This window comes from Callithrix jacchus, chromosome 7 (genome assembly GCF_049354715.1).
Source record: "Callithrix jacchus isolate 240 chromosome 7, calJac240_pri, whole genome shotgun sequence".
Lineage (NCBI taxonomy): Eukaryota > Metazoa > Chordata > Mammalia > Primates > Cebidae > Callithrix > Callithrix jacchus.
In genome coordinates, this window is record NC_133508.1 from 126,192,272 (window position 1) to 126,214,611 (window position 22,340).

General features: G+C 38.5%; 1 protein-coding gene across 7 annotated transcripts in view; it reads right to left on the reverse strand.

Annotated features, from left to right (window-relative positions):
- Positions 1–22,340, reverse strand: part of KYAT3 (kynurenine aminotransferase 3) — a 76,837-nt gene that overhangs the window by 35,036 nt on the left and 19,461 nt on the right. For all 7 annotated transcript variants that reach the window (XM_009001639.5, XM_035252065.3, XM_009001637.5 and 4 more), the window contains 6 exons: positions 8,931–8,989; positions 8,210–8,354; positions 5,176–5,325; positions 1,510–1,596; positions 849–974; positions 634–754 (listed from right to left, as the gene is read on the reverse strand). In XM_009001639.5, the coding sequence (XP_008999887.3) occupies positions 634–754; positions 849–974; positions 1,510–1,596; positions 5,176–5,325; positions 8,210–8,354; positions 8,931–8,989 (688 nt within the window). The remainder of the gene's footprint in view (positions 1–633; positions 755–848; positions 975–1,509; positions 1,597–5,175; positions 5,326–8,209; positions 8,355–8,930; positions 8,990–22,340) is intronic.

The following is a 22,340-nucleotide window of genomic DNA, read 5'->3' on the forward strand; positions in this document are numbered from 1 at the left end:
ACTATCTTCAGTGTGATGGTCATGAAAACTGACATTGGGACAAAGGCCTGAAGGAGCCAAAGGACTGAGCCAGGCGGATTATTTTGAAAAGTATTTCCAGGCAAAGGAAAGGGAGGTGCAAAGACCCAAAGGTTGTAGCGCAGTTTGTAATCCTCTAGTTGACATGGTTTGAACTACCTCAGCAGACAGTATGGCATTTGTGAGATAGTCCAGTAGTAATGGCCGAATCTCAAGCAAGGGCCAAGCAGCATACCTTACTACCTGTGTATTTCTTTCTGTTGACTTGGCATTTTGGTAACTTGTTCAGCCCAGACAATCTAGAACCTCTTCAGGTACAAGTAAGCTCCCTGTGCTTACTTGTCTTATGTGCCAAGTAATGGCTGGATTTCTGCTAAGAAGCCAGGGATTTGGGCAAAAGAATGACTTCTCTGGTATCATAGCTTTAGAGTATGATCCAAAATCTCTGACTCTTTGTCCTTTGAGTTATTCAATTATTCATCAATTCACGAAAGTATTGCTCATTCAAATACTACTTTTGAGTCTCATTTTAGAGTTGGTCTGGGATCCTTTCCAATCAGTTCTTCCATATGTGCCCAAACACATTTAGATTTGTGACTATATTGTAGTCAGTACCTATTTTTAAGTGCTTATTTCCAGAATATACAAGCCATTCATAAACCTCATCGCTGATGCAGAGTGTGTCATATTTGATGCAAAGGTCAGCAATTACTTGGAGTTCCTCTTTGTTATATACCTACACGTAATAAAGGAAAGAACACAGCCAATTATTCAACATGTGAGAAATGATAGGTCAGAGGACTGTATAAGGAGATAAGAGACTTGCTTACCTTGCCCAGTGGGTTATGTGGAGTATTTAGTATAATAGCTTTTGTTTTGGAATTAAATTTACTTTCCAGTTCTTGAGGATCTAATGTCCAGTCAGAACTAGACCATTTTTTTCCATCAACAGGTTTCTAAACATGAAGAATGAAGATATGATTTAATTGTCATGTTTACTGTCTTACAAATGAATAAACTAATAAGGAAAAAAAATCAAAGAAAGTCATGGCAGAGGTAAGTGGGTAAATTACCAAGAAATGGTTCCTTAGAGTAGGAACAAAGAAAAAAAGTAGAAAAAGACTAACAAAGAAAATAAACAGAAATAATTAGGCTGTGGTTCTGCCTCGAGAGCCCAAAAAGACCTAAGTCTTATGCTCACACCTGTTAAATGGAGAAACAAGCCCTGTCAACATTAATTGCTGTTAATATTCCTTCACAGGAGCTAGCTGTAACTATGGTTAATGTGTCTGATACTGTAAGGCTAGCTGAAGATTTTGTGGTTCTCCTTAGTCTATTACTTATTTTGAAAATATTTTTAAAAGACAACTAGACAAATAAAGATATTCAGTAAATCTCTAGTAGTAACTTTATCAGTGACAAAGTAATTGGTATTTTCTAGACGTCTTAAGTCTTGAAACTTTTCCATATGACCCATACTAGCAAACTTACAGATCTCAAAGGAATAAAAACAGGTGTTGCTCCAGCCATTCTCACCATGGGCTCATAGCAGTCATAGAAAGGCACTATTATTATGACCTGCAATGAAAGCAAATAAGATCACAACCTATCAATTATTTATTCATGTTATTAATACTGTGTACTACTATGGGCTAGGCACTATACTATGTGTTGAGATCTAGCAGTAAAAAAGCCAGGCTTTGCCCTTGTGGAGCCAACATCTGAGGGGAAGAGACCTCGGAGATAAACTTTTCCAGGTAGTCTTGACTGGAGTCCTTGGTATCTTAGGGAGATCTACAAATAAGCATGCAGTCGGAGCATTTGAAATTACATATAAAATTTCTTATGCGCACAGGTAGATTTACTGGGAGTGTGGGGCTATCACATTCTCAAAGGGATATTCCAGCCAAAATTATTAAGCATTTCTTCATATTTCAAATTAGAAAATAAAATCTAGAATATGAGTGATATATAGGCAGTGACAGACAGCAGCCCATGTGGAAAGAGAACGCTGTAATGTTCCCTGGTATAAAGTGTTAATTTAAAAGCATTATCCTGCGAGTAAAGATGTTTCTCTCTTCTCAAAAGTTCAGTCAGATTTTGTATTTTTAGTAGAGACGGTCTTGCCATGTTGGCCAGGCTGGTCTCTGACTCCTGACTTCAAGTGATCTGCCTGCCTTCGCCTCCCAAAGTGCTGGGATTACAGGCCTGAGCCACTGTACCCAGCCTCATCTGTGAAGTTCTCAGGGACTAAGACAACCTATCTTTGTAACTCTACTGGGAAATATAATGCTCGATACAAAGTGAGAGCTCAATAAAGGAAAATAAATTGGAGAGGCAGGGCAGTAGGGTGGGAGAAATATACCTCCTACTCTTCACCTTGATTTCTTTACTCTTATGATGTGAACAGTTCCTCTCTCTCTTTTTTTGAGAGTATTTACTGATTCCTCACTATTTTAGGTGCTGGCAGTAAAGTTATAAAGTTCTCCTGGAACTTACATCCTACTGAGAAAGGCTTATAATGAATGGAGAAACAAATAAGGACATTAGATAATTTCACACAGTAATAAATGCTATAAAGAAACAATAAATAGGTCAGTATGATACCAATGACATGTATGTGATTTCAAAATATTAGATACGTTGACTAAGGAAGAAAGAACAGAGGAAAGAAGGCTAAGAGCTAAGCTTCAGGATACTCCCAACAGAGTGGAGAGAAAGAAGCAACAAAGGATTAACAACATCAAAGTATGAGGCAAAACTATGTTATAGGATTAAAGGAGGTTATGTATATGAGACCGTGAACTTTTAGGTCTCCTTAAATTTAAGGTTTCCTTAAATACCTTGTCCTGGCACAGTGGAGTGAAATTTAAGGTTTCCTTAAATACCTTGTCCTGGCACAGTGGAGTGCATCAAAGATGTAAAAGAATAACATAACACAAAGCAGATAGCAGCCTCTTTCATAAAAGTGCTATGATAAAGGGCTATGACAGTTCAAAGAGAGTTAACAATATAGATCAGGATAAATATTCATTCTTCAGACTCAGCTTAAGCAATGTCTCTGGAGCTTTCCAGACTTAGCAGAGATGACTGCCTCTTCCTTTGGTCACTACCATAAATTACACATTCTCGGCTACTGGCTAACACACAATGTTCCTCTTAATCCATTTGCAAGTCTGTGTTTTCTACCAGACAGGGGACTCTTACTGCATAAGACCTATCTTTAAGAAATCTTCTATCTCACAGTGCTTAGCGTATACTGGATCCTCAGTATTTTCTGAATAAATGAAAGAGTCAAAAAGTATTAAAGCAAGGATACTGGAATTATAATGGAAAACAGGGGTAGAGATGACTGAGGTAGGTGCAAAAGTTGGTCATAAATCACAGTACTAAATAGCAGAATCATTTAACCTTCCTGTTACATTAACACATCCTCAGCCTGTCGCAGTGACTCATGCCTGTGATCCCAGCACTTTGGGAGGCTGAGGCAGGCGGATCACCTGAGGTCAGGAGTTCGAGACCAGTCTGGCCAACATTGCGAAATCCCTTCTCTACTAAAAATACAAAAATTAGCTGTGAATGGTGGTGGGCGTCTGTAATCCCAGCTACTCAGTAGTGGCTGAGGCAGGAGAATCACTTGAACCCATGAGGCGGAGGTTACAGTGAGCCAAGATGACTCCACTGCACTCCAGCCTGGGCAACAGAGGGGGACTCCATCTCAAAAACAAAACAAAACAAACAAACAAAAAAACAAAACAACAACAAAAAAAACCCCACCATCCTCACATGGGATGGCTTATGCAATTACTGGGCACAAAAACACATTGATCAAAAACTTGTAGACCAAGTTCAGATTAAAGGTTGTTTTAGCAATGAAAACAAAAGATTCTTTTTCTCCAGCAGTGGCAGTCCCTTCCATCTGCCCTTATTTAAAAAGGCTATAAAGATAAGAATAAATTATATGCAACAAAATTGATGACTCTCACAGACACAAAAATAAATGAATGGATCCAGACCCAAGAGTATACACTGCATACTTCTATTCACATCAAGTAAAAGAGCAGTCAAAACAAACCTATGGTAATAGAAGACAGAAGAGTAGTTACCTCTGGGAGAATATAGACTAGGAAGAGCTTTCTGGGTACTGGAAATGTATTATATCTTTATCTGGTTGTAGTTACACAGAAATTTATCCAGCTGTACATTTAAGATTTGTGAACTTTATGGTACATGCATTATACTTAAAACATAATTAAAAATAAAAAAAGAAGCTGTGGAGTTTCATTAGGTCCCATTTGTCTATTTTGGCTTTTGTTGCCAATGCTTTTGGTGTTTTGTTCATGAAGTCTTTGCCTACTCCTATGTCCTGGATGGTTTTGCCTAGATTTCCTTCTAGGGTTTTTATGGTGCCGGGTCTTATGTTTAAGTCTTTAATCCATCTGGAGTTAATTTTGGTGTAAGGTGTCAGGAAGGGGTCCAGTTTCTGCTTTCTGCACCATTTGTTGGACAGGGAATCCTTTCCCCATTGCTTGTTTTTATCGGGTTTATCAAAGATTGTATGGTTGTAGCTATGTTGTGTTGCCTCTGATTACAATAGCAAAGAACTGGAATCAACCCAAATGCCCATTGATGATAGACTGGATTGGGAAAATGTGGCACATATACACCATGGAATATTATGCAGCAATCAGAAATGATGAGTTCGTGTCGTTTGTAGGGACATGGATGAATCTGGAGAACATCATTCTCAGCAAACTGACACAAGAACAGAAAATGAAACACTGCATATTCTCACTCATAGGCGGGTGATGAAAAATGAGAACACATGGACACAGAGAGGGGAGTACTAAACACTGGGGTCTATTGGGGGGAAAAGGGGAGGGCCAGTGGAAGGGGGAGGTGGGGAGGGATAGCCTGGGGAGAAATGCCAAAGGTGGGTGAAGGGGAGAAAGCAAACAAAACACACTGCCATGTGTGTACCTATGCAACTGTATTGCATGCTCTGCACATGTACCCCAAAACCTAAAATGCAATAAAAATAAAAAATAAAATAAAAAAAATAAAAAAAGAAAAGAGCATAATATAAGTAAAAGATTCAAATGTGGGACAAATGATAGTTGATTAATATAGGTATTATGATAATGTTAATATACTTACTTCATCTCCCTCATCAATTAATGCTTGAATGGCATTAAAAAGAGATCCATATGCTCCTACTGTCACAAGGACTTCTTTATTTGAATCAATTTGCTTTTGATAAAGCTTTTCATACAGGTAGGACAGAGCTTTCACAAGTGATGGATGGCCCTGTTGGATTAAAAATAAGAACAAAACCTTGAATTTAAATATGGGACCTATTGTTTGAGGTAATATGACTCTAAAATATAATAATTTTTAAAATTTGGATTTGATGTTTATAATTACCCAAAGAAAATTTACATTTTTAAATGGAAATACATTTTTAAAAATTTCCTACATTTAGAGGATTCCCACACTAATAGTCATGGAGGCTTGCTAATGATTAAATCTTCTTACTAAATAAAAGGTTTGGGACTATATAATTTCAAAGTATTTGCTCTGAATAAAGATGAACTCTTAGTATTTTTTGACAGCAGTTAAATCGTATTGAAAAGAGTTGGATTTGTTTCCCAGTTAAAATAAGTTTAAAAACCCCATACTAACTGTATACCCTCTCTTTGGCTCTTCCCGATTGCTGGAAAGGTTATGCCAACCAATGGACTAAAGAGAGAGAACAAAAACAAATTCACCAAAGACATGAACACCAGTGTTGATGTGATAGCAAAGGTTAGGTGGAAGTGAGACACTACTCACACTGGTGGTCAAGAGGGCAGTGGTTATCCAAGGTACTACTTTCATAAGAGAAGTGAAGGGATTACGAAGGTACAGTCTGAGGCAAGTAGGGGGTCTCCTGGATTGCCTCTCTCTCAGTTCTTCCAGCTTCTCTCCCCTTCCCTCCTTTTCTTTCTTTCTTTCCCTTTTCCCCTCCTTGTTTTATTTGGTATTTAAGTCAATATTTCTTGTTGTTTTCTGTCCAGCATCTACGTCCCCTTTTGCTTTTGAGGTACTACTCTGATTTTGTATCCCTTGAGAGTAAGAGTGCAAGTGCAGGTCATGTGCCTTTGTTTGAAAGCATCTTGGGCTCTGAAGCAATAAACTGAGTCCCTTTGAATTTTACTTTAATAGCAGGTCTAACAAATTCTAGCAAAAGGAGATCTGAAAAGCAACTATAAACACTATACACATTTCTTAGAATGGTTGTGCTTTTAAAATTAAAATTTTAAATATGAAAATAATTTATGCTTCATGTAATAAGTAAAAGTAGGCAAAGATGTGTAAAAAAATTAGAATTGTTTCTCAATATTATTTCATTCCCATCCCCCTGAGGTGACTAATGTCCACAGTCTGGTGAAACTAATTTTATGAGACCATCATTACCCTGATACAAAACCCCCAATTAGAAGGTCAGACAAAACCATTAGGCATTTCTTTACATTTCAAGTTACAAAAATTGTTGATCAATAAGTAAAAGTTTTTCATCTTGCTCCATTTTCCGGATGAGTGTGTGCAGAACTGGTATTATTAGTCTGGTGCAAAAGTAATGTTTTTTTTTTTTTCATTAAAAGTAATGGCAGGCCAGGCGTGGTGGCTCAAGCCTGTAATCCCAGCACTTTGGGAGCCCAAGGCAGGTGGATCATGAGGTCAGGAGTTCAAGACTAGTCTGGCCAACATAGTGAAACCCTGTCTCTACTAAAAATACAAAAATTAGCCAGGTGTGGTGGTGCGCGCCTATAGTCCCAGCTACTTGAGAGGCTGAGGCAGGAGAATCACTTGAACCAGGGAGTCAGAGGTTACAGTGAGCAGAGATTGTGCCACTGAACTCCAGCCTGGGCAACACATAGAGACTCTAGCAAAAAAAAAAAAAAAAAAAAAGTAGTGGCAAAACTGCAATTACTTTTGCACCAACCTAATAGTTCTTCCTTAAATGCATGATAGACTAGTTCTTCCTTAAATGCATGATAGACTTCACCAGTAATTTATCGAGGTTTGCTTACAAGAAGACTTTAACTACAAATTCATTTTCTTTCACTGACGTAGGGCTAGCTGCGTTTTTCATTTCTCCTTGTGTCAGTTTTGGTAATTTGTATCTTTTAAATAATCTATTCATTTTATCCAAGTTGTCAATGAACTGACATAAAATTATTCATAACATTATCTTATTATTGCTTTCATGTCTGTATGATCAGTAATGATACTCCTTTCATTTCTCATACAGTATTTTGAGTTTTCTCTTTTTTTTTTTTTTTGATCAATCTAGCTAAAACTTTTACTTACTGATCTTTTCAAAGAACCAGCTTTTGGTGTCATTAATTTTCTCTATTGTTGGTTTATTTCTAGCCTTTCATTATGGATTTGTATAGGCCGGGGAGTGGGTTATGTTGAGTAGGTATAAAATAGGGGTCTGTAGGGTGGGTTGGGGAGTGAGAGTCTAGAAGAGCAGGGATTCTCACCAGTGTCAAACCCTGTGACACAGGTAAGTTTCACTGCTTTTTCTCTGTGGGATTCCCAAAGCCAAGCTCTTCTATGGATTTTTGTAGTTAGATCACTATAAAAGACAAAAAACAGGCTTCCTCCTATACCATTCCCCTCTCTATTTCCCACAATATCATAAAAGGAAAAGACAAGTGGTCAGGCATATGATAATCGCATGGCTTTTGACACAACAGATACAAGTCTACAGTTCAAAGGTACATCTGATCTGGAAAATCTTTGGCTGTCATAGGCATTTCATTACAGAAGGATGGGAGTGAGCTGGGACAGGGTGGAAAAAGGTACTAGTTGGATATAGAGTATATTAAATAAGGGGTCAGTGCTAAGGCTGAATGAATGTTGATGAGATAGAAAAGGCACATCTCAAGAGAATATTGTTCCTTACCTTGTTGTTGCCACAGGATCCCATCTTAGAGCAAAAGAAAAGTTAGGGCCAAAAGAAAAGTGTAGAGGGGCTGGAAGTAGGAGAAGGCTCATCTCAGGACATAGGGCAAGGGCAGGAGTTCCTGTGGTTGTTAGGGTGGGACAGCTGGTCCCAGAAAGTCACTTACATATATATGTAAAAAAAGCACACCCCCCCCAAAATAACAGCTCATGCCCTATATGGTCCTGATATACTTACAAAGCCTCGTGTATATTGATTCAGGCTATCAATTGCTGCAATCTTTGATAATTCTTCTTTTACATATATAGGAGGGGATATATCTGGAAAGCCTTGGCCAAGATTCACAACAGAAGGGTCTGCAGCCAATTTGGTAAATTCAATCCTAAGATTGAAAAAAAAATTAATATTAATAAGTACTACAATTATAAAGTTTGCTTTTTACATCTTATAGGCTTATGACAAAACTGAAAAACAAGACCTAGTTTAGTCCTATAGGTTTAAAAAAAGTGAGTTTCCAACAAACATTTACCACCCACAAAAATGAGTTTACCAAATAGAATGATAGCTGAATTTATGAACCCTTACAAACTCAATTTCCTGCTAGCCACGTTTTAACCATATATATATTTTTTCTCAACAATTCCAGCTGCTGCTAAGTTCTCTTATCAACTATTAGAGAACAGAACTAATAAGAAAAGTTCTTGGACTGGAAGGTAAGTTCCATGAGGGCATCAACATCTGTCCTTTTCTCTGCCATATGTCCCGTGTCCGCCATGTGTGCTAAATGAACATTCAGTGTATGGATTGCTAACTTCCTTCCATTTTCATTTAATGGATGAATTAAATAAGCACATTTATTTATAGACTGTGGATGAGACAAAAAAACCTCTCATCTAAAGATATAAAAATATGTAGGAAAACCTCACTAAATTATTATTGTCTGTTCTAAGATACTCACCACACATTTTTGTCAAGTCCTTCAATTCGTTTCGCATTTGTGAATTTCAATGACATTTTCTGAAATATATAAATATTGAAAGGAATTTAATTGCTTTAGTCAAAATTTTAAAGTGCCACTAAATCATGGGTCACTCTTCCTTTTCCCTACTGTTGCACTGTAAATAGTAGTCCTAAAAGATAAATCTTAGACTCCAACACAAAATTCTGAAGAGAAAGTCATCTCCTACCTACTACTGAAAGAATGCCTCTTTTTTTTTTTTTAGATCTGGCTGCCTTGCCCAGGCTGGAATGCAGTGGTGCGATCCTGGGTCACTGCAGCCTCAACTGCCCAGGCTTAAGCAATCCTCCTGTCTCAGTCTCCTGAGTAGCTGGGATATAGGCATATCCCACTGTGCCCAGCTATTTTTTGTTGTTGTTGTTTGTTAGTATTTTTTATAGAGACAGGGTCTTGTGGTGTTGCCGGGCTAGTCTCAAACTCTTGGCCTCATGTGATCTTCCTACCTTGGTCTCTCATTGGGATTACAGGTGTAAGCTACCATGCTTGGCTGTAAGAAGTGCTTTTTAAAATGAACTTTAGATGTTCATCTCACCTAAGGACAAAAAGTATCATCCTAGCCTAGAAAGCTAATCAGTCTGAAGGCTTGTAGTAGTAAAGAAAAAAATAATAATGCAAAAAAAAAGTCAGTTAAAAAAAATCTTAAGCCACACTCTGAAGATCATTTTAGGTAAGATGTACTAAGAGTTTCACAATTAAGTTCCTTGTATGGCATCAGGAAAGACTCAACAAATGGTTTTAAAGCTACTCAGTAAGGGGTTCCATAATAATCACTAACATTATTGAGTACTGCGTATGTACTAGGTACTGTTCTAAGTGCTTTACATAATTAACTCATTATTAACATATATTTACAAAAACCCTATGTAGTAGTTCTGTTACATAGTTAGAACTATGAAGTACAGAGAGGTTAAGATCCCACAACTTTCCACAACTGCTCAAGTTTATAAAAGCTATTAACATTTAAACCCAAACAGGTTCAACTCAGGATCTGAACCTAGAGGGTCTGACTCCAGAATCCATACTCAGAACTATTATATAATTTTACATTGTCTGTTACATAATAAGAACTTCTAAGCTAAGGCTGTGGTAGAAAACTAGGAGTTAATAATTATCACATAACATACAATTTTTTAGTTCTTCAGATTCTAAAATTAAGTTTTATACTATCTCTCAAAAGTATTGAATTAGCTTTGAGTTCATTGTTAACAAGCTGGTAGAAATAAAAAAAATGATTGACAGCATTTTTGCAAAGAATTTTCTAATAGAATATTAATGTAATTTTAATTCAATCTGGGAAGAAGATAATGATAATGGTTATTAAATAGACCATTGTTCTCATTCTATTCTAAATAATGGGACTAAGAAAAATACCCTTTTTAGTCTAATATTTTTAATCTTTGAAACATCAGTGAAGTAAATCACATGAAAATTCTCCTGAGGTTAAAACGCTTATAATAGCATTATAAGAACCCATCTCAACATGATGCTGATGCTATTCGAGAGACAACTGTAGAACTACCAAGTTCCAGCACAATAGGTAGAAACATGTATCTTAACAAATGCTCTTTTCTATCTCTAAAACAATGTCTAAGGCTTAATTCATTCAGTAGTGACCACAAACACACAGGATGATTTGTACATAAAAGAGTATGATGTGTTGTAGACAATTTAGACACAGAGTCCAACTTTTCTTAAAATTAATTAGATAATTGAGGTTGGAATGTACTTTCAGGTTTAACTTTCTTTAAAATTCTAGACTGGCCTCTTCTCTCATTGTTCTTCCTGTTCCCTCTTCTCTCCCAATTCTATGCCACACCTATTCTAATATTTCAAATAGTCCATGTTCTCTCTCATTTCAGTAGTTTTATGTGTGATCTTTCCTCTGCCCAAACACTCTTTCTATACCAATGTTTCTCAATGTCTTTTTTATCAGTGCCCACCTAAAGAGGCTTCTTAGGCATTTTTCCTAGTCATCTCCCTTCCCCTCAATCAAATATTAAGAGGAATATGATTTTGTCAGATAGAACTGAGCTTCGTTGGTGACAAAAGTGTAATATAGTTAAGATTTATCTTGTCTGCCAAGCACCCATTTTCTTCTCCTGGGGGAGCTCATGTCTTTGTTGAGAATGTATGTTCTCTACTCAGTTCAATCTCTAGTCCCCACCACCCCATCCTTGGACTTGGCTAATTCCTACTCTACCTGGCATGTGCACTTCTCAAATTCGACTTCATTCCCTCCCGAAAGCCTTCTTTGGTTCTACTAGTCAGGGTCAGGTGCTTCTCCTATGTGTTTCCATTAAATGCAGTGCAGCAAATCATCACTTAAAAGTGTCAGATAGGTTCTTGGAAACTGTAGCCTTAAGCAAAATGATATACAGCATGACCAATTTTACCATAGGCTAACTGAGATAAGTAAGAGTTCAGTTCCTTCTGCATATTTCTGGTCACAAACACATTACTACACTTCTAAATAAAGACTGAAACACTTCTAATATGAAACATTGAAATAAATGTGAGCTATATATACATTTAAGAAAGACTAACAAAAAGTAAGATAATTATTTGCCCAATTATCCCAGTTCAGGATTGCAGTGGCTGGAACCTATCCTGAGAACCAACCCTGGACAGGATGCCATCCCATTGAGGGGGGCACTTGCACCCACCCACACTCACCTCAGACTGGGACCATTTAGACACGCCAGTTCACCTCATGTACATTGCTTTGGGATGTGGGAGGAAACTGGAGTGCCCAGAGAACACCCATGCAGATATGGGAAGAATGTGCAAACTCCACATTGACAGTGGTCCTGACCTGAAATCAATTTTTTTCCTTACCAACATTATAATGAAATGATGTGGAATGAAACATATTCAAGAATCTACTGTCTGTATCTTCCCTTAGACTGAAGCATAGCTTGTTCACTGATGTCTGTCTACGTTAGTCAGGGTTCTCCAGAGAAATGGCACCAATAGAATGGGTGAAAGATTTATTTTAAGGAACTGGCTTATGTGTTTGTGGGGGTCGGCAAATCTGAAATCTGCAGAGCAGGCTGGAGACTCAGGGAAGAACTGATGCTGCAGCTGGAGTCAGAACTCCCTCTTCCTTGAGGACCTCAGTCTTTTCCTCTTAAGGTCTTCGACTGAATGAAGCCGACCCATAGTATGGATGGTTATTGGTTTTACTGAAAGTCTACTGATTTAAATGTTAATCTCATCTAAAATATACCTTCACAGAAATATCTAGACTGATGTTTGGCAAATATCTGGGTACCATGTCATAGCCAAAGTGACACCATCACAGTATCCAACATATAGTTCTATGCTAGCACATAGCAAGTTTTCAATAACTATCTGATGAATGAATTAAAAAAAAAAAACACCTCACTCACTTTACAGGGGTGAAGTTATGGTATCAGTTAGCTGTGTCAGTCAGCTAAAGTTAATTTATACTTCAGTGATAAATGACCCCAAAGTCTTGGTCACCTAAAATCATAAAGGTTTTCTTGTTCATACTGCGCATCCACTAAGGTTCAGCTGCTGCCCTGGTCTGTGTCACTGTCATTCTGAGACATAGGCTGATGAAACAGCCTCCATCTGGAACACTGCCTGTTTGAAGTCAGAGGGAAAAAGCTCTTAAAAGGTTCTGTTTGGATGTGCACACATCACTTCTTTTCATATTTTATTGGGCAGAGCAATTTCATGGCTAAGCCTCACATCAGTGGGGCAAGGAAATGTAACTGTCTAGCAGGGAAGAGCAGCAAATAATTGTGAAAAACAATGTGGTGGAAATGAAGTCTGGAGGTATAATGAGATACGTGGTTGTTACGGGTTGCACTGTGTCCCCCTTAGTTTCATATGTTGGAGTCCTGACTCCCAGTTCCTCAGAATGTAACCTTATGTGGATGTAGGGTTACTGCAGATATAATTAGTTAAGATGGGGTCATTAGAGTGAACCCTAATCCAATACGACTGGTGTTCTTATAAGAAGGGAAGATGTGGTCATAGACACAGACAGTGAGAACCCTGTGTGAAGATGAAGGCACAGACTGTGACGTTCCTGCCAGCCAAGGAAAGCAGAGATTTCCAGGTAGTCCAGAAGACAGTGGGGAGGTATAGAATAATCTTCACAGCCCCCAGAAGGAACTGGCCCTCCTGACACTTATCTCAGACTTTTAGCCTCCCAGACGGTGCGGGAATAAACTGTTGCTATCTAAGCCACCTAGTTCGTAGTACTTTGTTAAGGCAACCCGAGAGAACTAACACACTGGTGAAAGTTTACAAGATACTGTACGATGTTCAAAGTCACAAAAATTCAGTAGTACATCCAAGTGCTCACTGCCTAAGTAAGAACTACTTCCCAGAGCAGATCCAGTATCAGGTAATTAAAATAAACCTGGGGCTGGGCTCTGTGCCTCAGGCCTGTAATCCCAGCACTTTAGGAGCCTGAGGCAGGCAGATCACCTGCGGTCAGGAGTTCAAGACCAGCCTGGCCAACATGGCAAAACCCCATCTCTACCAAAAATACAAAAATTAGCCAAGTGTGATGGTGGGCGCCTATAATATTAGCTACTCAGGAGGCTGAGGCAGAAGAATTGCTTGAATCCGGGAGGTGGTGGTTACAGTGAGCCAAGATAATGCCATTGCAATCCAGCCTGGGCAACAGAGTGAGACTTCGACTCAAAAAATATATAAAAATAAATAAAATAAAATAAATCTGGAATCCTATGGGGAATCCATAGGGCATGAGTCCCAGGCAAGTAAGGGAATGTCTATAAGGCTTGTATAATTCCTGGACCAGCTAACCCTGTGACATGACTTTGGCTACCAGGGTGATTAAAGGCCTGTACTTCTATGTTATTAAGGCAAAACTACTAGGGAAATCATAAGTAGCATCTTTTTTTTTTTTTTGAGACAGAGTTTCGCTCGTTACCCAGGCTGGAGTGCAATGGCGCAATCTCGGCTCACCGCAACCTCCACCTCCTGGATTCAGGCAATTCTCCTGCCTCAGCCTCCTGAGTAGCTGGGATTACAGGCACGTGCCACCATGCCCAGCTAATTCTTTATATTTTTAGTAGAGACGGGGTTTCACCATGTTGACCAGGATGGTCTCGATCTCTTGACCTCGTGATCCACCCACCTCAGCCTCCCAAAGTGCTGGGATTACAGGCTTGAGCCACCGCGTCTGGCCCATAAGTAGCATCTTTAACCTTACTTTTGTTAACTTGAGTCTAAAACAATGAAGTTCTAGAAATTCACCACCAGGTGGCAATCTAGACAAAGATAAGGAAAAGATTGTCTTTAAAAGTTTTAACAGATGAAAAAAACTAGTATATATGTTTATCTTAGACCCTAGTACAACAGAGTTTCAGTTGGATATATTTTTAGGACTCTTTCCATAAGACCTGAGGCAGGTGGGATGGAACAGGTACAGAAAAAGTTTTCCTAAATGATGGGCTGAAGCTAGGGGAATCGAGGCTGTGGATATCTGTGTTGTATGAGCTGTGAATCAGGTCTTCATCCAGAGATGCCAGGGTCACAGCCAAAACGTTTACTATTAGTAACAATAACAATAAGTACAAGAAAAGGCCAGAAATATGAAACACAAAGCTAATGGCTGGAGAGGTGAAAACAGAGAATCAGGCTTGGGAAGCAGATGGATACCACACTTAAGGACCAAGAAAAGAGCAAAAGTGAGTACCCCTTTCATGAGGGGCCTGGGGATGCTGGGGGACCCAAACTGTCACTGTCTTTTAGATGTACGAAGTAGGGTTTTGTAGTTGCAATCCTGTGTCATTTAAAAAATACTTTTCATTGTCTCTTAACAGAGTACTGTATCTTAAGTATTTTAATTTCCTGAGTCATAAAAATTTCACTTTTAATTACAATGTGTATTTTTGGTTGTTTTTGAATCATATTTTACTCATTCATTCCCCTATTGCTGGGCATTTGTTTTTTCCAGTGTTTTACAATGCATTTTGGTGTTTCTATTATGTATTTTAATTATATGGTCTCTGATATTTTTCCCTTCATTTTAAAGTTTGATGTAGGTGAATGCTCTATTGTAAAAAAACCTAATTATCACAAGAAGGACAATATCCTCAATACTGTAGTTATCTAGTTCTATCAAACTAAACATATGAACTTTTGATTTACATTTATTGAAGCTTTACATTATATATACAGCACAGAGTTATGTGCTGCATGAACATGTTTTGGCCAATGACAGACTGCATATATGATGGTGGTCCCATAAGACTATGAAGCAGGCCGAGCATGGTGGCTCACATCTGTAATCCCAGCACTTTGGGAGGCCAAGTAGGACAGATCACCTGAGGTCGGGAGTTCCAGAACAGACAGGCCAACATGGTAAAACTCCGTCTCTACTAAAAATACAAAAATTAGCCAGGTATGGTGGCAAGCGCCTATAGTCCCAGATACTCAGGCTGAGGCAGAACAATCACTTGAACCCAGGAGGCAGAGGTTGCAGTGGGCCAGGATCATGCCACTGTACTCCAGCCTGGGCAACAGAGTGAGACCCAGTCTAAAAAAAAAAAAAGACTATATGGAGCTAAAAATTCCTACTTGCCTAGTGGTGTCTAACCATTGTAGCATTAGCACTGTGGCACAATGCATTAGTCATGTGTCTGTGGTGATGCTGGTATAAACAAACCTACTGCAGTGCCAGTCATATAAAATCTAGAACATACAATTATGTACAGTACACAGTACTTGATAACAAGCTACTATGTTACTGGTTTACGTATTTACTATACCATACCTTTTATTGTTATTTTAGAGTGTACCCTTATTCAAAAACAAGTTGACTATAAAACAGCCTCAATCAGGTCCTTCAGGATATTATAGAAGAGGACATTGTTGTCATAGCAGATGACAGCTCCATGCATGTTACTGCCCCTGAAGACCTTTCAGTGGGACAAGACATGGGTGTAGAACACAGTGTTATTGATGATCCTGTTCATGGGTAGGCCTAGGCTAATGTATGTGTCTTGGTTTTTAACACACAAAAAAGTAAAAAAATGAAATAAAATGTCTAATAGAAAAAAGCTATAGAATAAGGACATAAAATATCTTAAAATAGTTTGTATAGTTTGTGTGTTAAGCTAAGTGTTATTATAAAAGAGTCAAAAATTAAACATTTAAAAAGTTTATAAGGTAAAAATGTTATGTATATTTATATTTATGTATATAATATATACATTATGTATCATATGTTACATGTATTTTGATGTTTCAACCATTACAGTGATGACACTTAGTATTCGTTCATTCCTTAGCACTTATCCCACTTCCTAAGCATTTTTTTTCGTTTAAATACAGATCTATCTTAAAAAGAAACTTTGTTATATTCCTTTTTAGCTTTTTTGCCTTTTTTTTCCTGCTATAGAATTGTGTTGACTGCTCATGCTTCCATGAGATTTCGTTACTTCTCTGGGTGAAGTTGCCTTTTTTTATTTATTTATTATTTTTTTATTTATTCTATTTTATTTTTATTTTTTTTTGAGACAGAGTTTTGCTCTTGTTACCCAGGCCGGAGTGCAATGGCACGATCTCGGCTCACCGCAACCTCCGCCTCCTGGGTTCAGGCAATTCTCCTGCCTCAGCCTCCCGAGTAGCTGGGATTACAGGCACGTGCTACCATGCCCGGCTAATTTTTTGTATTTTTAGTAGAGACGGGGTTTCACCTTGTTGACCAGGATGGTCTCGATCTCTTGACCTCGTGATCCACCCGCCTCGGCCTCCCAAAGTGCTGGGATTACAGGCTTGAGCCACCGTGCCCAGCCGCCTTTTTTTATTTTTGAGACAGGGTCTTGCTCTGTCACCCAGGCTGAAGTGCAGTGCCACCATCACATCTCATTGCAGCCTCAACCTCCTGGCTAAAGCAACCTCCACCTCAGCCTCCCAAGTAGCTGAGATGACAGGCATGTGCCAGTATGCCTTTTTTTTTTTGAGACAGTCTTGCTCTGTTGCTCAAGCTGGTGTAATCATGGCTCACTGCAGCCTCTGCTGCCCAAGTTCAAGTTATCCTCCCACCTCAGCCTCCTGAGTAGTTGAGACTACAGGTGTGTGACACCACACCTGGCTAATTTTCTTCTTATTATTATTTTTTATTTTTTGACAGGGATAGAATCTTGCTATGTTGCCTAGCCTGGTCTCAAACTCCTGGGTTCAAGTGATCCTCCTGCCTTGGCCTTCAAAGTGTTGAGATTACTGGTGTGAGCCTCCATGACTGACCTTAATTTTTTTTTTTTAAACATTCATTTGTAGAGAGGGTCTTGCTTTGCCCAGGCTGGACTCGAACTCCTGGCTTCATACCATCTTCTTGGCTTGGCCTCTCAAAGTTCTGGGATTATAGACATGAGCCACCACATCTGGTGGAGTTGTGATTTTTGCTTAAGGGCAGAGTATATGCTTCAGGTTGGACGGTGAAGAAGAGACCAGTGCATAAGATGCCTTTGAAGCTCCAAAGTTAATAGTAATCAGATCTCTTAGTTGCATGAGGCAAACTCAATCCTAAACAGTTTAGGTGAAAAGGGATAATTCATTAGAAAGCTCATGTTACCAAGGGAAAGGCAGAGGTGCAGCCAGGTTGAATGGTAACAGAAACCTTGACTATCACAGGACTTTGCTTCATCTCATTTGTACCCACTCTCTCAGTTTGCATTTCTTTACTTGAGACTAAACAGAGTCACATCTCCCACCTTCATGACCACAGAGGGACTGAGAGATAAACACTCCGAAACTGTTATTGATTATTATTGCTTGACTTAAAAAAACTGTAAAATCTATATATTATTCAGTGGGCTCAAATATCTCTTAAAAAGTTGCAGATTCTGAGCCACAGAATGAAAGAAAAGTATTTATGAACAGGTATCTTACAAAGGACTTTAATAAAGAATATATAAACAATTTTTACAACTCAATCCAATTAAAAGTGGGAAAAGATTTGACAGCCACTTCACAGAAGATACAAAACTGGGCAAAAGGTACCTTAAAAGATGCTCACCAGCATTCATCACCTGGGAAATCAACATAAAACCACAATGAGATACCACTAGATTCCCATCCGAATGGCCAAAAACTGAGTGTTGGCAGGAATGTTAGGCAGCTGGAACTCTATATAACCCTGGTGGGAATATAAAAGGGTATAAACCCTTTGGAAAACAAACAGTTTAGCAGTTACTTAAATGTTAAACATAAATCTGCCATGCAAGCCAACCATTCTACTCTTCGGTATTTACCCAAGAGAAGTGAAAACCTATGTCTACACAGTGACTTATATATAAATGTTCCTAAGTTTTATTCGCAGTACTCCCAAACTGGAAACAATCCCAAGGTCCATCAACAGGCGAGCAGAAAAACAAATAATGGCATATTCACATAATGGGATACCACTCAGCATTAAGAGGAATGAGCTACTGATACACCATGAGCTGGTGAATTTCACATTCATTATGTGTGTGAAAGAAACCATAAACAAAAAAGTACATGCTACACAATCCCATTTATATAAAATACTAAACAACAACACAAAGAAAACTAATATATGGCGACAAAGACAAATCAGCGGCATGAGGGATGGACTGCAAAGGATCTTGGGGAATCTTTTTGGGGTGATGGAAGTGTTCTGCTTGTGGATGGTGACAGTGGCTTCACAGCATACACATCTGTCAAAATAATCATTGAGTTGTAATTCTAAATGGATACAATTTGCTGTAACTTGATAAAGCCACATTTAAAAAGCTGCCGGAGTATTCTGAAATCATGCCCTCTTTCTCCCTCTGGACCAAGCACCCCCTAAGCAAGCTGCCTTTAACAAAATTATCTCATAGATTTTGGATGCCTTTTAACCTATGACTCTCCATTCAAAAAATCAGGAAAATTACTTTCTTTTGCCACCAGATGGCAGAGGAAAACAACAGAATGTTCCTATAATGGTGGAAGAAATGAAAGCAAAACTCAGAAGTGGAAATATAAAGCAGAGAAAGATGACTTAAGGATACATAAAGAAAAAATGCAATTATATTAGACTCAAAAGTGTGTATATTTAACAGGAACCCTTTTTTGTAGCTTTTTCTTTTCTTTTGTAGACGGAGTCCCGCACTGTCACCCAGGCTGGAGTGCAGTGTCGCAATCTTGGCTTACTGCAAGCTCTGCCTCTCAGGCTCAAGTAATTCTTGTCCCTCAGCTACCTGAGTAGATTGGATTACAGGCATGCGCCATCATACATGGCTAATTTTTGTATTTTTAGTAGAGATGGGATTTTAGCATGTTGACCATGCTGGTCTCGAACTCCTAGCCTCAAGTGATCCTCTTGCCTTGGCCTCCCAAAGAGTTGGGATTATAAGGGTGAACCACCATGGCTGGCCTTAACTGGAACTTTGAAGCAACATATATTTTGTTTTTTATTTTATTTTATTATTTATTTATTTATTTTGAGATGGAGTCTTGCTCTGCCTCAGCCTCCCAAAGTGCTGGGATTACAGGCGTGAGCCACCGTGCCTGGCCTAGTTTTTTATTTTATAAAGAATTATTTGTGCCTGAATATGCTGTATCTATTCAACATCCATTGACTGAACAGATCTGTTGAGTGAAAGGGAAGCAATTTAGACTCCCTCTGAGAGATAATATAGCTGGGAAAAAAAAATCTGTACTTTGATAGAAAACTATGCACTGGAGACTTCCAGATGCATAGTTTTCTAAGTACAGCGCCACTATTTTCCTGTGCCACTGCATCGCTCTCTCCCGGGAAAGAACAGGTCCCGTTTCCTCCTGGCAGTGCGTGCCCCGCCTGTATTTGCCCTTCAAGCAGTGACCTTCCCTCCTAGTCTTTATTTATGGTTGTGCCCTTCCTTCTTCTCAGCCCAGAGTGTTCTGTGTGGGTGGTGATGGGGGTTCACCAGAACACAGAGTGTATTTTCTTATTGAGTCCTTCTGCCGTGTCTGTGTAAGTGCCAGTCTGCCAAAAAAAAAAAACCAAAGAAAAGAAAAAATGATAAAGGGGATATCACCATCAATCCTACAGAAATACAAACTATCATCAGAGAATTTTGTAAATACCTCTATGCAAATTAACTACAAAATCTAAAAGAAATGGATACATTTCCTGCACACATACACCCTCCCAAGTCTAAACCAGGAAGAAGTTGAATCCCTGAATAGACCAGTAACAAGTTCTGAAATTAAGGCAGTAATTAATAGCCTACCAACCAAAAAAAGGCCAGGACCAGATAGATTCACAGCTGAATTCTACCAGAGGTACAAAGGAGCTGGTACCATTCCTTCTGAATCTATTGCAAACAATAGAAAAAGAGAGACTCCTTCCTAACTCATTTCATGGGGCCAGCATCATCCTGATACCAAAACATCTCAGAGATACAACAAAAAAAAGAAAATTTCAGGCCAATATCCCTGATGAACATCAAAGTGAAAATCTTCAATACGATACTGGCAAACTGAATCCAGCAGCACATCAAAAAGCTTATCTACTACGATCAAGTTGGCTTCATCTGTGGGATGCACAGCTGGTTCAACATATGCAAATCAATAAACATAATCCGTCACATAAACAGAACCAATTACAAAAACCACGATTATCTCAATAGATGCAGAAAAGGCCTTCAATAAATTCTTCAATGCTTCATCCTAAAAACTCTCAGGAAATTAGGTACTGATGGAACCTATCTCAAAATAGTAAGAGCTGTTTTTGACAAACCCACAGCTAATCTCATACTGAATGGGCAAGAGCTGGAAGTATTCCCTTTGAAAACCAGTGCAAGACAAGAATGCCCTCTTTCACAACTCCTATTCAACACAGTACTGGAAGTTCTGGCCAGGACAGTCAGGCAAGAGAAAGAAATAAAGGGTATTCAGATAGAAAGAGAGGAAGTCAAATTGTCTCTGTTTGCAGATGACATGAATGTATATTTAGAAAACCTGATCATCTCAGCCCAAAATCTCCTTGAGCTGATAAGCAACTTCAGCAAAGTCTCAGGATATAAAATCAATGTGCCAAAATCATAAGCATGCCTATATACCAATAATAGACAAAGAGAGCCAAATCATGAGTGAACTCCCATTTACAATTGCTACAAAGAGAATAAAATACCTAGGAATACAACTTACAAGGGATGCGAAGAACCTCTTCAGGGAGAACTACAAAGCACTGCTCAAGGAAATGAGAGGACACAAATGGAAAAACATTCCATGCTCATGGATAGGAAGAATCAATATCGTGAAAATGGCCATACTGCCCAAGGGAATTTATAGATTCAATGCTATCCCCATCAAGCTACTATTGACATTCTTCACAGAATTAGAAAAAAACCACTTTAAATTCATAATGGAACCAAAAAAGAATCCGTATAGCCAAGGCAATCCTAAGCAAAAAGAACAAAGCTGGAGGCATCATGCTACCTGATTTCAAACTATAATACAAGGCTATGGTAACCAAAACAGCATGGTACTGGTATCAAAACTGATATATAGACCAATGGAACAGAACAGATGCCTCAGAAATTACAGCACACATCTACAGTCATCTGATCTTTGATAAACTGGACAAAAACAAGTAATGGAGAAAGGATTCCCTATTTAATAAATGGTGTTGAGAACGCTGGTTAGCCATATGATATGCAGAAAACTGAAACTGGACCCCTTTCTTACACTTTATGCAAAAATTAACTCAAGATAGAGTAAAGACTTAAATGTAAGACCTAAAGCTATAAAAACCCTAGAAGAAAACCTAGGCAATTCCATTCAGGACATAGGGATGGGCAAAGACTTCATGACTAAAACACCAAAAGCGATATCAACAAAAGCCAAAATTGACAAATGGGATCTCATTAAACTAAAGAGCTTCTGCACAGCAAAAGAAACTATCAACAGAGTGAACAGGCAACTTACAGAATGGGAGAAAATTTTTGCAATCTAGCCATCCAACAGAGGGCTAATATCCAGGATCTACAAAGAACTTAAACAAATTTACAAAAGAAAAACAACTCCATCAAAAAGTGGGCGAAGGATATGAACAGACACTTCTCAAGAGAAGACATTTATGTGGCCGACAAATATGAAAAAAAGCTCATCGTAACTGGTCATTAGAGAAATGCAAATCAAAACCACATGGAGAAAATGGCAATCATTAAAAAGTCAGGAAACAACAGATGCTGGAGAGGATGTGAAGAAAAAAGGAACACTTTGACACTGTTGGTGAAAGTGTAAATTACTTCAACCATTGTGGAAGACAGTATGGCGATTCCTCAAGGATCTAGAACCAGAAATACTATTTGATCCAGCAATTCCATTATTGGGTATATACCCAAAGGATTA